The sequence below is a fragment of the Anas acuta genome, chromosome 17, assembly GCF_963932015.1.
Source record: "Anas acuta chromosome 17, bAnaAcu1.1, whole genome shotgun sequence".
Classification (NCBI taxonomy): domain Eukaryota; kingdom Metazoa; phylum Chordata; class Aves; order Anseriformes; family Anatidae; genus Anas; species Anas acuta.
The window spans coordinates 5,251,978-5,265,587 of record NC_088995.1 but is presented as its reverse complement, the minus strand read 5'-3'; the positions used below and the strand labels follow the sequence as shown (position 1 = coordinate 5,265,587).

The 13,610-nt window shown below is 46.1% G+C and overlaps 1 protein-coding gene across 14 annotated transcripts in view; it reads left to right on the top strand.

Annotated features, from left to right (window-relative positions):
- The window catches only part of MTMR3 (myotubularin related protein 3), a 78,864-nt gene extending 65,839 nt beyond the window's left edge, over positions 1-13,025 (top strand). For 8 of the 14 annotated variants that reach the window (XM_068654117.1, XM_068654108.1, XM_068654110.1 and 5 more), the window contains 6 exons: positions 1,392-1,537; positions 2,240-3,644; positions 5,835-5,945; positions 6,459-6,547; positions 8,084-8,110; positions 10,443-13,025. In XM_068654117.1, the coding sequence (XP_068510218.1) occupies positions 1,392-1,537; positions 2,240-3,644; positions 5,835-5,945; positions 6,459-6,547; positions 8,084-8,110; positions 10,443-10,614 (1,950 nt within the window). In that variant the 3' untranslated portion in view covers positions 10,615-13,025. The remainder of the gene's footprint in view (positions 1-1,391; positions 1,538-2,239; positions 3,645-5,834; positions 5,946-6,458; positions 6,548-8,083; positions 8,111-10,442) is intronic. The other 6 variants (XM_068654121.1, XM_068654119.1, XM_068654118.1 and 3 more) reach the window with 3 other exon arrangements.
- Positions 13,026-13,610: the final 585 nt, after the last annotated feature.

Genomic DNA, 13,610 nt, shown 5'->3' with positions numbered 1-13,610 from the left:
AAAGTATCAGATACCATAAACCTAACTGTAAGGACTACGCAATGTTTTTGCATATGATAGACGTGGTTTTTAATTGTTCCTCAGAAGAAGATGAAGGCTTGGCTTAGCAGGAAAGAATTTGTCTACATTTGTTATAAAAAGCTAAATTTAATATTCACATCAGCCCTCTGTCACTGTCTGTCTCCCGTAGACACCGTACTTGCAGCCAGTGCTCAGCCAGCGCAGATCCCATTTGTCATTGTGACAGGCAGCAGCAAAGAGAGCCCTTCAAGACTTTCCAGCCTGACATTGTCATTACAAGAGTGGATGTGGATGTGATAGCCAAAAGCATGAGACACTGCAGATAAATACGGCTCGTGAGGATGTTTAGAGCTATGGGGGCATCTGTTTTCCCAGAAAATACCAGCAAATTTACGCAGGAGAAGCTCAGCTTAAAACAGGCAGTGCAGCCAGGCAGTTGTTCTGTCCCTGGGCTGCCTTTACATGCTGTACCCTACAGTACAGGTGTAGTCTTGTGATTTGGCCTGTGTTCTCAGTAAATAGTACGCTGGAATACTAAGCTAATTAGGATAATTTGTCTGTCCATAGAAGTTTTGGTAATTTCCTATCTTGTATTCATTTCTTCCTGTTTTTTTTTCTTCAGTGTTTAGTGGGTGCCTCATTGATGTAGCCACACCTGTTTTAAAACCACAATCATTTAAAAGCAGCATCCACCAAACCAAGCCACACCACATCCCTCTCTGATTCACTTGTTTCTGCTTTTCCAAGAGAAAGTTGCCTGGGAAAACACTGGAACTGCTAGAGAGATTCAAGGTGTTCTTAAATTGAAACAGAAAGCATCTTCCACAGTCAGAGAATCCCTTTTAAGAACAAGCTGCCTGTTCAGCAAAAGTGTTTCTGCATGTACTTATTTTTTCACATGTGAGTGCTTCCATTAAAGGCAGGGTTAGCTTTGATGAATTGGAGCCTGCAGGAGGAGGTTATGAGTTCAGCTCTCACACGGCACACTGTAACACAAAGCACGAGGAAATCTCCCTGCTAACAATGGGCCACCGAATTCTTCAGCAGTTTAAATTGCTCAAAAGCATTATTAAGGTGTAGATTCACACAGAGCACATTGCAGTAATTCATTCATGAGAAGTTGAAAGCCGGCATTGTTATGCCTCAGCCTCCACCTCTGAAAGAGGAGATAATTGTATATCCAAGTGCAGCTGATAGAAATGCCATAGCTGCTCCTTGGCCTTCAGAGAGGTGTAGAGGTCTAACAAAACCTCCCAGCTGCAAACCTGAGTAGCAAACCAGGAGTGCCCCAATCAGATGTGAGCATCTTTTTGCACCTTGGGAGCAAACGGTTGCAGTTTCTGAACGCTGTGTGTGTTTTCCTCTCTCAGGTGCTGTATCCAGTGTGCCATGTGCGTAATTTAATGCTCTGGAGTGCTGTTTACCTGCCGTGCTCTTCCCCCTCCACACCTGCTGATGACACCTGTGCCCCATACCCTGTTCCAGGCTCTAGCCCTGAAGATCAGCCTCTGGGCAGGTGAGCCTAGAGCCCAGAAATCCCATCCTGTAAAGTAAGATCAACAGAGAATATTGTGGGATATAAAGAGGAGAATACTTGTTGTGGGAGGGAAGTATTTTTCACAGGCTTCTTTGTGGGGCTGTTTGACTGACCAAAAGCAGTCTTTCCTTGTTTGTTTTGAAAGCTATTAAGTTTCAGAGGTCATAGCATAACAAATACATTGAATCAGAAAAAAGATTAGCAAGTAGAATTAAGCCCTGGGTATTGCATAGCTTTGTGAGATTCCTCATATCCTTGTGGGATATGAGCTTTTATTTGGCTATCTTGAATTTCAGTTCTTTTTCTGTGTTGCATAACTTTATTTGCTTTTTTTTTTTTTTTTTTGTAAAATGATTCTGAACACATGTTAATTAGGAGGTGTGACAAGCCTGTAAGCATTTGTGCTTTGTGGTAAAGGGACTGTTGTGGGAATGTTTGAAGTCTGATTCCACATATTTTCCTGATGGCAAACAAAAAAGTACTGAAGCAACTTTGCACTACAGATGGTCAAAATGTGCTCCTAAATAATACTTCACAGAAGTCCATTAATTAGTAGATTGTTACTGTCCTAATTGTGGGGGGAGTTTTTAAACCATAGTAGCTGAACATAAAAATTTTAAAAAGCAAAACAAACAAAAAAAAATCCCTGAGATTGGATTCTGATTATTTGTACTTTTATAGGTTACCAAAGACAAGATCATTTGACAATCTGACGACAGCCTGTGATAGCAGCGTGCCTACAACCAATCGACGCAGTAGCGACCCCAGCCTAAACGAGAAGTGGCAAGAGCACCGCCGGTCTCTGGAGCTGAGCAGCCTCGGGAACCCTGGGGATGATCCATTTGATGGAGACAGCCTGAGTAAGCAAGGCAGGGCTCTGGTTGGAGCAGAGCTTTCTGTTGCAGCCGGTGTGGCGGAGGGACAGATGGAGAACATTTTGCAAGAGGCCACTAAAGATGACGTTGGTCTGGAGGAGCACTCAAGGGGCAGCCTAGAGCCAGCAGGTAAAGCGGATGAGGTTGCCCTGGAGAAGGAGAAGAGGACTGAAAATCTGCATGGGTATGTCAGTGACCTCTGTGAAAAGACGGAGGTAGATAGAGGTGTTGTCACGAACAATCCACATCCAGTTTCACAAGGTGCTTCTGAGCTTAGAGGACACCAGGATGAACAGACTGATCTCAGTAACACTATCCAGAAGTTACCTCAGGTGAAAGGACTGCCGACTGTTCCTTTGGAGGGTTCTGTAAACAGAGACACTCAGAAGAACGCGGAGGAAGGTGTTAGCAAGCTTGAAGGAGAAGCAGAGAGCCCGTACAGCACATCGCAGGCCAGCCTTCCGTTACCTCTTCCAATCCCACCTGAGGCAAGAACATCCAACATCGAAAGCTCTACGGAAACCTTAACAGAGAGCGAAGCCAAGCAGGAGCTGATTGCTAAGGGTCCGTGCCACAGACCTCACCCCATCGACAACAGTGCTGACGAACTCTCGCGAACTATTGAGAACAGGCCAGAGGGGGAAAGCATGATAGAGCTTCAAAAACTGGGCACAAAAGCACATAGGACTTCTGGTAGCAGCAGTACACACCTCCCGATGCCTTCCCCTTGTGCCTTGCCTTTAGCTGAATGTAAAGATGAGATTGTCTGTAACGGAGAGCTGGAGCCCGAGAACAAGATGACGGAGAAGCCCGTGGGGTTTAGCATCATGCAGAAATACCACGCGACAAACGGGCATTGCGTGAACGGGGAGGACGGCCGGATCAAGGCCTCTCTGAGTCGGCAGGTCTCCGCAGCTAGCTGTAGTTCCGCGCAGTTTCACTTGCGGAACTTGCACCAAAAATGGATGTTAAGCCATCTGGGGAAGCAGCAGGCAGCCAGCAGCCCAGACCAACCTGCCAGAAGTCACCTGGACGATGACGGGATGCCCGTCTACAGCGATGTTATCCAGCAGCGCCTGCGCCAGATAGAAACCGGGCATCAGCAAGAAGTGGAGACCTTGAAGAAGCAGGTGCAAGAGTTGAAAAGCCGCTTGGAGAGCCAGTTCCTGAACAGCTCCCTGCGTCTCAATGGTGATTATGGAGACGAAGTGGTAAGTGAGGTGGTAACTGGGCCATCGCTGGAAACAGCGGGCTAGTCGGTCAAGTTCTGGATCTCACCATATTGTCAGCTCAGGGCTTAAGATACCTGCATTAGCCTTATTCCACAACACTACTTGTCTTCCTTGTATTTTCACACATGGGAAGGACGCTTTTCTGAGGATGTGAATGTCATTTACTGGGGCAGGAATGCGGGACTGATCTCTGGGTGCTCTGCAGCTTAGGGTAGGAAGGAGGCAGCAGTGCCTGCATTGTTAGCTCCAAACCATGAATTTCAGGGCATCCCCTTTTCAGATGGATGGCCTGCTCAAGGCTTGTAAGCCAGAATAAATGAAGAGTGTTTGTGACAGCCATATGTCAGCAAGAGATTTTTCTTAACAAACTGAGAATTTTAAAGAGAGCCTCTGGACTATGTTTGTAATTTTACTTGGGAGTGTTTAAAATTAACAAAATAGAGAATAAACCTGAGGCGTGACTCAAATCCAACGTGCTCTTTGTAGCATGCTCAAATGATCTGCGTAGTTGTAGCTGCAAAGGAAATTTAAAAATCAGAAATGAAATAAGTGTAACTTGAGTACAAGATCACAAGAACTAGCACGTTTTTTTACATCACTGTTTATGTTGGACTGGATTTCTAAGTTGCCCTAGGTACTTCTCCCCTACTAGTTTTTACCTAGTTTCTCGTCTTATGACTAATAAATAGCAAAACTTCCAAGGACACAGAGTCACTGGGTGCATACAGTTGGATGTAACACTGATTCAGAGAACAAGCGAAAGAGCCTCTCGTCCTCTCCAGGCCTTTCAGCACAGAGCAGTTCTGTGCATTGCTGCAAAAGGGCCAGTGTTACTACTTAACTACAGGAGGAGAAGAGGGGAGAGCTACCTGAGGAAGCAGCTAGGCACGGGAGAAGGAAAGGACATGAAGGACAAGGTGAGGAGACAGAGGAGAATTTTTGAGTGTGCATCTTCCCATGTGTCTGCATGGTCGGCAGTGTTGGCCTCTAGCTCCTGAGGCTGACATACAAAAATTTCCTGCGTGCACATTTAATGTGCTTTAAATACCTACAGAGCTGAAAAAAATGCATATATATAAGGTGATTTCCAACTTTTGCTTGTTTAATTTCATATTGTGTAGGAGTGGCAGAGGTGCTGAATAGTCCCAGGTACGTTTGTTGAGAAAAATCCTCTGGGCCATCTTGGCTATTCACAGAGATAACAGCACTAATGCTCTTTTGGGGCATCCATGTCAGCCGAGTCTCATTTACATTGGGTGTGGCTTCTTCTGGCAAAAGCTTGGAGTCCTTGGAGAAATTTGATGCTTTGGCTTCATTTACTACCCTCCCATTTTGTAAGGGTATTCAAGACCTGCAGGGTAGGGCTGGGATGTCCTCTGGAAAATTCACTGTTTTTAAGAATCTGATCCCTACCTTCTCTGTTTGCCTCAGTGTGGGAGTAACAGGGCTTTTCTTCTGCAGCTCATGAGGTGCCCATTTGGCAGGCACAAAAAGGACATCAGATTTCTGCATTGTTTTTTCACATTTTAAGGACTGATAGAGATTTATTTAAGCCAGATAAACTACAACACTACCAGGCCAGGCTGTATTAAGGAAGTATTATTCCCCACAAAAACTATGCATGGAATATATCTGGCTCAAACTCTGAGTTTCCCGTGCATGATTTGGCTTTTATTTTCCAGAACTTTTGCAGGGATATATGCATTACTTGTATTACTTTTGAAAATGAAACGGACTTGGCAAGGAAATAGAACTATGAATTGGGAGCCACAGGTTTTTTAGTTACTCACCTAAAGTGCTGCCAGAATATTGTCCTAAAAGAGGGGAGAACAGATTTTAAATCCATTCTGCCTCACATCATCCTGTCAGCAGAGGGTCAGAAGCTGACCTGTTGGGTTTTCTTCTTTTTTCTCTTTTTTGTTGTGATTCACCACTGCACAAACTGCTTCAACACGTGGCATATGGGACTGGTCAGAGCAGGGTGCCTGCCTTTGCTGCCACGTGTGGGCAGGTGGCTGGTTCTGACATTCACCCCACCAATGTGGATGTAGCCTGCTCCTCCTCAGCAGGAGGTGCCCTTTCCACTCCTCCCCACGACTGTCCAGTTTTTATTTGTGTGGAAGCAGGAATACGGGAAGGCTCTGTTCAGCTGTGTTTGTTTGCCAACAGACTTCTATACCCGACTCGGAAAGCAATCTGGATCAGAACTGCTTGTCTCGCTGCAGCACAGAGATTTTCTCTGAAGCCAGCTGGGAACAGGTGGATAAACAGGACACAGAGGTACAGACTAAATCCCTGTAAATTGCTCATTCTTCCGGTAGGATGGGATATTCATAATTCAAATTGTCCTCCAGCCTTTGGTCATATGCCACTTCTTGTGAGCTATCCTCCTGACATTTCACTCGTCTCGTACTCTAAACACCAGTACCTGTGCCTATGAGCCCTCTGCTGTCAGTGTTTGAGCTCGTTGGTAAGCTGTGGAAGGGATGGCTAGCCCACAGAGCCCTACGCTGGCACATGCGTGGTGAATGTTCTTGGCCTGGATATGTCTAAAGCACAGAGAAACCAGGGAACTGGACTTCCTGATCTCATTTCTGTTTGTCTGAGGGGAATTTGGTGTATCAGTGCTCAAGGGGAAGGTTTCTGTCTTTCTTTCACTACTAAGAACACTGAATTTATACTCCTAAAATAGAACAAATTGTGCTTTGCTTTGACTTTGTGAGCTCAATCGAGATGGGTTTGTTTCTAATCAGCTGTGCGCTCCCTGATAGATTTGTCTCCTCTTTCTCCCAGGTGACACGATGGCTCCCAGACCACCTCGCTGCGCACTGCTACGGCTGTGACAGCACCTTCTGGCTGGCCAGCAGGAAGCACCACTGCAGGTAACCTGTGCATCAGCAGAGCATGGAAGGGAGGGAGCGAGGTCATGGCTTGGATTGTCCCCTCTCCTTTTACACCAGGACAGGGCTTTATTTACACACAAAGTTCCTCTGCCAAGGATGGACCTCAGGGTAGTAGCTTGAGCAGGAGGACTGCATACACAGGAGCCGAGAGCTTTTGGAGAACAGGACAGTTTCTCCTGTTAGCTCCAGTCCATTGAGAGTAGATGTTTAAAAAGGCAGATGCGGCATCGACTGCACCCTGGCCTAAACAGATCCTGCCCTTTTTTCCTCAGCCTGGGTTTGGTGGCAGCTAGCTGTTTAGTTTCTTAAGTGGGTGTAAATAATAAAAAATACTGGCTTGTGTTTGCAGTCAGTACTGCAGATATACAAATAGCATCTTTTTTCCAGTACTGGTTGAAAACCTGCTCCTTTCCTTCTCTAACCATTCTTTTCATTAAATTACTTTTGTGAGAGAATCTGAAAAGATGTGAAATAAAAGTTCTCTGGATTATTCTCTGCCAAACATCTTGGTAACAGAGGCTACGGCAGATAATGCAGGCAGCAGGAGCTTAATGAAGAACGGGGTAGGGGCCTTTTGATTAGATCATACTCTAAATTTAGAAATCTGAGATTCTGTCTTAGTTATATTTCAAATAAATCCCCATTCCTGGACGTGAGAAAACCATCACAAGACCTGTCATTTAAATGAGTGGCAGCTATCTCATTTTGATGATTCGCTGCTTTTTGAAGTAGTAAATAATTGTACGCATCTTGTGTCCATTTTATATTTTGCTTCATTTAGTCTTGTAGAGATAAAACAGGGAAGAATGAATTGGAAGTTGAATGGGTTTGATTTTTTATTTCAAGTTTCATGTTCACTGTGTGTGTGCAAATCTATTAAATGTGCCTTTCGGCTTCAGATGAAAAATGTAATTACTAAGCACACAGTGATACACGTCTGAAGGGTTTTGTAAGAGTCGAAATGGCATTTTCCTTTGTCCTTTCTCCTAGTGGTCTCTGTTGTGAGGTGTACCCATTCGTCATTGTCACCCTGCCTCCTTGCTTCCCTAGGCCGACTGACATTTAGCAGCTACATTTCAGTTTCCTAGGCCTGGGCTCTGGTGAAGTCCTAGAGGATGTGTATGCCCTGAATGTATACACACTGAACACCCCCAACACCATGAGGAGTTAGAATTCAGGGCTTCAAGTTTTGCTGCAGATTTCTCTTTGGTGTCTTTGCTCCTTCGTCTTTCAAATGCCTGACCTGGGTTGAACAGGCTGTCTGTGTAAGCTCTGATTGCTCGTGGTAGAGGCCAGTGAGGAGTGGCGTCCTAGCCAACAACAAAACCAAGTATTTTCTTAGTGTGCACTTTCATAAAGCCCAGTCTAAGTCTGCTCTCCGTCTTATTTGAGACCGAAAATAAGTTGAAAACCACATTTTCAACTTGAGCACGATAAAACTATCCAGCTTCTTTCATTGCCTCTATTTACTTCTTTTGCTAGTTCCCCTCTGAGCTCTTTCTCCCCTCCTTGCAGGGACATTGAACGTGTTGATCAAATCTGGTGAGCATTTACAACAGCCTCTGTCTGTTGTCTGTCTGCATTTTCTTGGTAACTTCTCCAAACTAACTCGGTCTATTCCCCATTTTTCACTCGCCTAGAGATCACTAGAAGTAATGTGGGCGGCTAGCACAACCTGTTGGATGTTTAGATTCATACAAACAGGCTTCTCTGACCACAGAAAGGCATTTAGGGCTTGGCTTTTGGTAGCTTGAACTGTGATGTGGATTACACTAACACCACCAGTAGGTCGTGTGTTTGAGTAACAGAGAATGCTTCGGTTCTAACTGGGAAGAGGCTGTCCTTCAAGTTTAGCCATCATGCATTTGGTTTTGAGTCTTTCTTTTTTTGCCTTAATTTCGGGAGAGGTCAACATGTTACAAGCAGTTCTAGTGTAGCTGTGTCAACAGAAAAAAATTGCCACTGTTTTTAGAAGGACCGAAAGTACTGTGGCAGTAACAGGTAATGCAAGGCTGGTAGAGAGCTACGGTCAGAAAAAGCTGGGTGAACACCCATAAGTTAGTAAGAAGAGGTATTGGTGGTATGATTTTTAACAGTCAGCCATCCTCAAAGGGGAAAGTTCACTTCTCCAGTGTTGTTAACATCTCTCTTAATCTCTCGAGCAAGGCAGCAGGCCACTGGGACACAAAGAGAGAGTGGTTCAGGGCTTTCTAAAGCTCGGCTGAGAACAGTTATAGAACTCTACAGAGAGACAAAACAACAACAAAACCAAGCATGTGTTAGGAAGCTGGTGAGCTACAGCAACCAGATATTTGTTTTAATCCCTCTGGTTGTTTTCTGACCTCGTCCATCTGCAGTACGTTTCTGCTGGGTAATTGTTCTTTGAGCAGCAGAGATGCTTTTCCGCAGGGTGTTTCTGTGTAACACCTCGTGGAGTTGTTTTCACTCCTGCTGTTTTTTCTGATAGTCATTTCTAACAGGGTCCTTAAGAAGACTTCAAAACCACTGCAGAAAGGCTAGCCATTGGGAGTGTCCTACCGCTGGGGTTATAGCTTTGAGACCAGGAGCTGCTGTGCGGAGCTGAGAAAATTAGCCCATTGAAGTGAGAAATGGGATTTCTCTGCTGCCTCTTTCCCCGTCATTGACCAGCACCCAGGAATCTGGTCTCTTGGCAATGAAGGATTAATCAAAGCTGCTGGGTGTAGGCAGAATTTTGTGTCAGTCTCTTGGCAGCAACAAATCTTTTCCAGCACAAATAGATAATGGCAGAAAATCCTGATGCCAAAGAGTTAATGACAAGGGCATCGGGCTGGGAGGTAAACTTGCACCCTTAGGTCCCTGGGGTGCTGTTCGGAGCCCCTTATAAGAACTGATGAGGGTGGAGGATAGAGCGCTGCAGCGCTCCTCGGGCTAGCTTGATCAGCAGCAGGTTCGGAGAGGGGCTGCAAGAAGAACGGAATTATTTTTGAGTCTTAAATCTTCTCCCCGCCTCCTGTGAGGTGCATGCGCTCGCGTGCCTCCACCAGCTGACACCTGACAAGAATGAGACTGCTCACCCTGCCGCGGCGTGACTGTCCCCGAGCATGGCGTGCCTGGCTGCCCGCCCCGCGGCTTTGCATGCTCCTTGTTGGCTCCGTTTCCTTTACGCAGAGGTTGGGGACTGCTGGGAGCACCTCAAAAGGAACTGCGCAGTCGGGGCAGCGGGACGGTTGCATCAAACAAAACTGGTTTTATTTTTTTTTTCATCTATTCCATGCTTAAACCTTCCAGCAGTGAACTTGAAAGAAATGGAAGAAAATGTGTCCGTGCTGGTACTTACCAGCAGGCGCTTTTAGAAGAGTAAAGGAGCAGAGACTTTTTCCTCCTGCCAGGACTGCAGATCCAGCATGTCCTGAATGCAGAGCTGGATCAGGGATGTGAGCAGGGGCCAGAACACCACACCCCCCACATCCTTACGGAGGAGGGCTCTTTGTTTGCTGTCCCTCTCTTATACCCACGTGCCCACAAGGTAGCGGTGACAGCACTGAGCAGCTCCAAGGTGTCCTGCAGGCCATGGCAGATAGCTTAGCCCCGCTTCCTGGAGGGGTAACTTCCCTCCAGGGTGATGCAGGACGATCCTGTGCAAAAGAGCAGTCCCTGCAGAGATGGTAAACGAGCTGGAATTCTCTACTGTAGCTTGCTTTGTGTTCCTTTGTGCTGTCCCTACCTTAAAGCTCTGGAGGGAGGGAAGTCTTTGCGTTCTGGTACTTAGGGAGCACCGACTGCAGCCTCCAGGGCTGACCCCCTCACACAGTGTAATTTTAGAACTCGGGTAACTTCATTAAACTGCTTCTAATTTTTTCTTTTCCGTTTTCTCCTCTGTTCCTGACTCAAGGAATTGTGGAAACGTGTTCTGCTCCAGTTGCTGTAACCAGAAGGTGCCAGTTCCTAGTCAACAGCTCTTTGAACCCAGCAGAGTCTGCAAATCGTGCTACAGCAGCTTGCACCCAAGCAGTTCCAGCCTTGATCTCGAACTGGATAAACCCATCACTGCCACGTCTAATTAAAGTTCCAGCCTAGAAGCAGCGGGGAGCAGCCGCGTCGACTCTTCCCCGCACAGACATGCACATTCTCGGTGGGCTGAGGCTGGGAGGAGGAGGAGGGAGCCGTGCACTTTGGAGGCTGGGGCGTGGAACACTGCTCGGCGGGACAGACCTCGAGGACGTACCGCTGGATTGTGGGAATCTCCTTTTCCAGCTATTCCCCCTTTCCTTTCTGTCCTATTTGTGTGTATGTGTGTGCGTGTCCGCGCCTGTGTGTGTGTATATATATATAATAATATATATATGTTTGCTTGTTTGCTGGAAGATTGTGGAAGTGGGAAGGGGGCTGGCACCGGAACCAGATTTCCCTCGTGTATTTAACTGCCCCACTGCTGAACTGTGTTGCAGACAGACGATTTTATGGAGGAAAGGAGAAGAGGGGAACCAGCCCAGCCAGTGTGCAAAGTGAATACCTGTAGCGTCAGTGCTAGTGCTTTCAATCACTCCTGTTAACTTCCAAACAAGAAACTGCTGTTTGGGAACTCGTTGCTGCTAGAAGAAATGGGAATCTCTTTCCCAAGAGAGCACTCTCCCTCTCTGTTCTTAGAGTGGGCTTAGTTATCCTCACTGCGTGAAGGGGGGATCAGTCACAGATTTCCACGCTCCGCGGCTCTGTGCTCACACACACAATCAACAGGTTTTATCGCCGCCAGCCCTCTGGCTGTGGCTCTGAGGGAAAACACCCGGACAGCGGTGGCTATGGAAAGTGCGCGCGAGTTTGAGAGAGGTGAGAAGGGGATTGACCAGGCTGCCGAGCCGAGATTGGTTTTACACTGGCGCCTCTGTCTGAAGGTCTGTAAATGCAATTCGTTATTTAAACCCAGTGGGAAAGTAGAAGACCTTCGACTTCTATCCTTGTCCCAGCTGTAGGTTGGTTTACTCAACGCAAAGCGACTTCTGGAGCTGTGCACTTGTCATGGTTCGTACAAACAGTCTGTCGTGCTGTTGGTTAGACCCGCACTTTAACGAGACTATCCACAACAACGAAAGAACAACTGTGATCTGCTGGTATTTTCGCTGAGCTCAGTCCAGGAGTGCAGTGGTGCTTGTCATATTCCTGGGATGTCTCCTCCTTTTTCAGTCTGTATCCAATGTACTCCAGATAGGAAAAAACCTGCCTGAGGATTATATAAAGACCTAAAACACATCATGGATTCCCCTTCTTCCTTCTGTCCCAATCTGAGTCGCTTTTAAAGTCACCTCATTAAAGTGTGAATCTCTTGAATATATGTTTTTAAATGAGCGTTAGGTACTCAGCCCCTTTTCCCTTTCGATAGAGCCTGCTTAGTGCAGTTTGGCAAGGAAGAAACGTGTACGGTAATATCCTGCTTCACAACGCATTGCCTAGACCAAGGTAGGACTTCTCTTGTGGTATTCTCAAGAACACACAAATCCTGCTGGAGTATTTGAGGGTTTTAAATATAAAAGGTCAAAAAAAAAAATAAAAAAAATCTAACAAGTCTCGGGAGAGGAGCGCATCCCTTCCCTGCAATGTCACAATCACGTAGTCCAAAGTGAGGATCACACAGAGAAAACCATCTGGGAGTATTTATTAGATCTGATGGGGAAGAAATGACAAGGTGTGTTGTGTTTGGCGTTGGAACTTCCCACACCCTTTGCCAGGATTGTTAACGCTGCCGCAGTTTGAGCTGAAGACTCACAAGACAATGAATGTCTCGGAGGCTTAGCACAGCCGCCCGTGTCCTTACGGGAAGGGGGTCTGGTAACAGCATCTCCCCAGTACACGTTTCTAAATGGTTTGCAAACCATCGGGTGGGAAAAGCAAAGAAAAAGCTGGGCTCTCCAGTCGAGTTGTGTCTCTAAGAACTTGCTCCTGAAGCAGTGCAGTAAATCTGGAAGAGGGCTCTAGGCATTGCTGTGTGGTGTGAAACAGAGGGAGCTGGAGCGGGGTAACACGCAGCTCCCGTCTCTGGCTTGTCCTCGGAGGTGGGCGATGAGAGGTGTGACCTAGGGGACATGGTGTAGTTCTGCACACTAACATTGTGTGGTTTTTGTGGTGCAAATAGACAGTCAAAAATAAGTCTAAGATTCTGCAGTTCATAATGACAGGTGCCAAGAGGTTATGATACGGGTTTTTGGGGTCTGTGATGTACAGTGTGAATAAATGCTTGCAGCTCTTAGTCTTTTTTTGATCGATGAAGCACTTTTTTATTAATATTAGTTTTCTTTGTATGTAAAGGAGGAACCAGTATCTCTCCATAGCTGTATATATAACCCTTCTCTCCTAAAGAGAGTAAAGTGCTCCTATATTTTTCATTTTTGTCAAAGCGAGAAGTAAATACTTTAGAATTGTTAAATATATAAATAAAAGTGAATAAAGTTTAGAATTTTGCATGGGAGCATTTGCTAACACACTTTCTAGTTTTTTATTTTTCTTTCCTGTCCTTCACAGGAGATACATTTGAGGTTCAGCAGAAACACCAAGGCCTTTGAAAAAGGAGGCTGCAGCAGCCTCCCCTGGCTTTCATTTCCCTTGTGTCTTTGCAAGGAACAACAAACTGTTGCTCCTAAGCTTAGAAGAAAAATTACCCAGCTTGGTTTTCCTGGTGCACCAGGAGTCCCGGGGAGGGGGGAGAGGTCACCACCCAGACGTACCATCAGGTGCTCCCTGTACAACCCGCACGGTTTTCTCAGAGGCTGGAGAACTGTGTAAGAGTTCTGCCCCTTGGTTCCTCGTTTTTCTTCTTCCCCTTCACAGACCATCACGTTACAGAGCATGATCCAGCGATGCCAGCCCAAATGTAGGAGTGGCCCAGGTCACCAGGGAGCTCACCCCGCTTTCAGCGGCATTTGGCAGAGGAACCTTCCCTTTTTCCCTTTTTCCCTTTTTCCCTTTTTCCCTTTTTCCCTTTTTCCCTTTTTCCCTTTTTCCCTTTTTCCCTTTTTCCCTTTTTCCCTTTTTCCCTTTTTCCCTTTTTCCCTTTTTCCCTTTTTCCCTT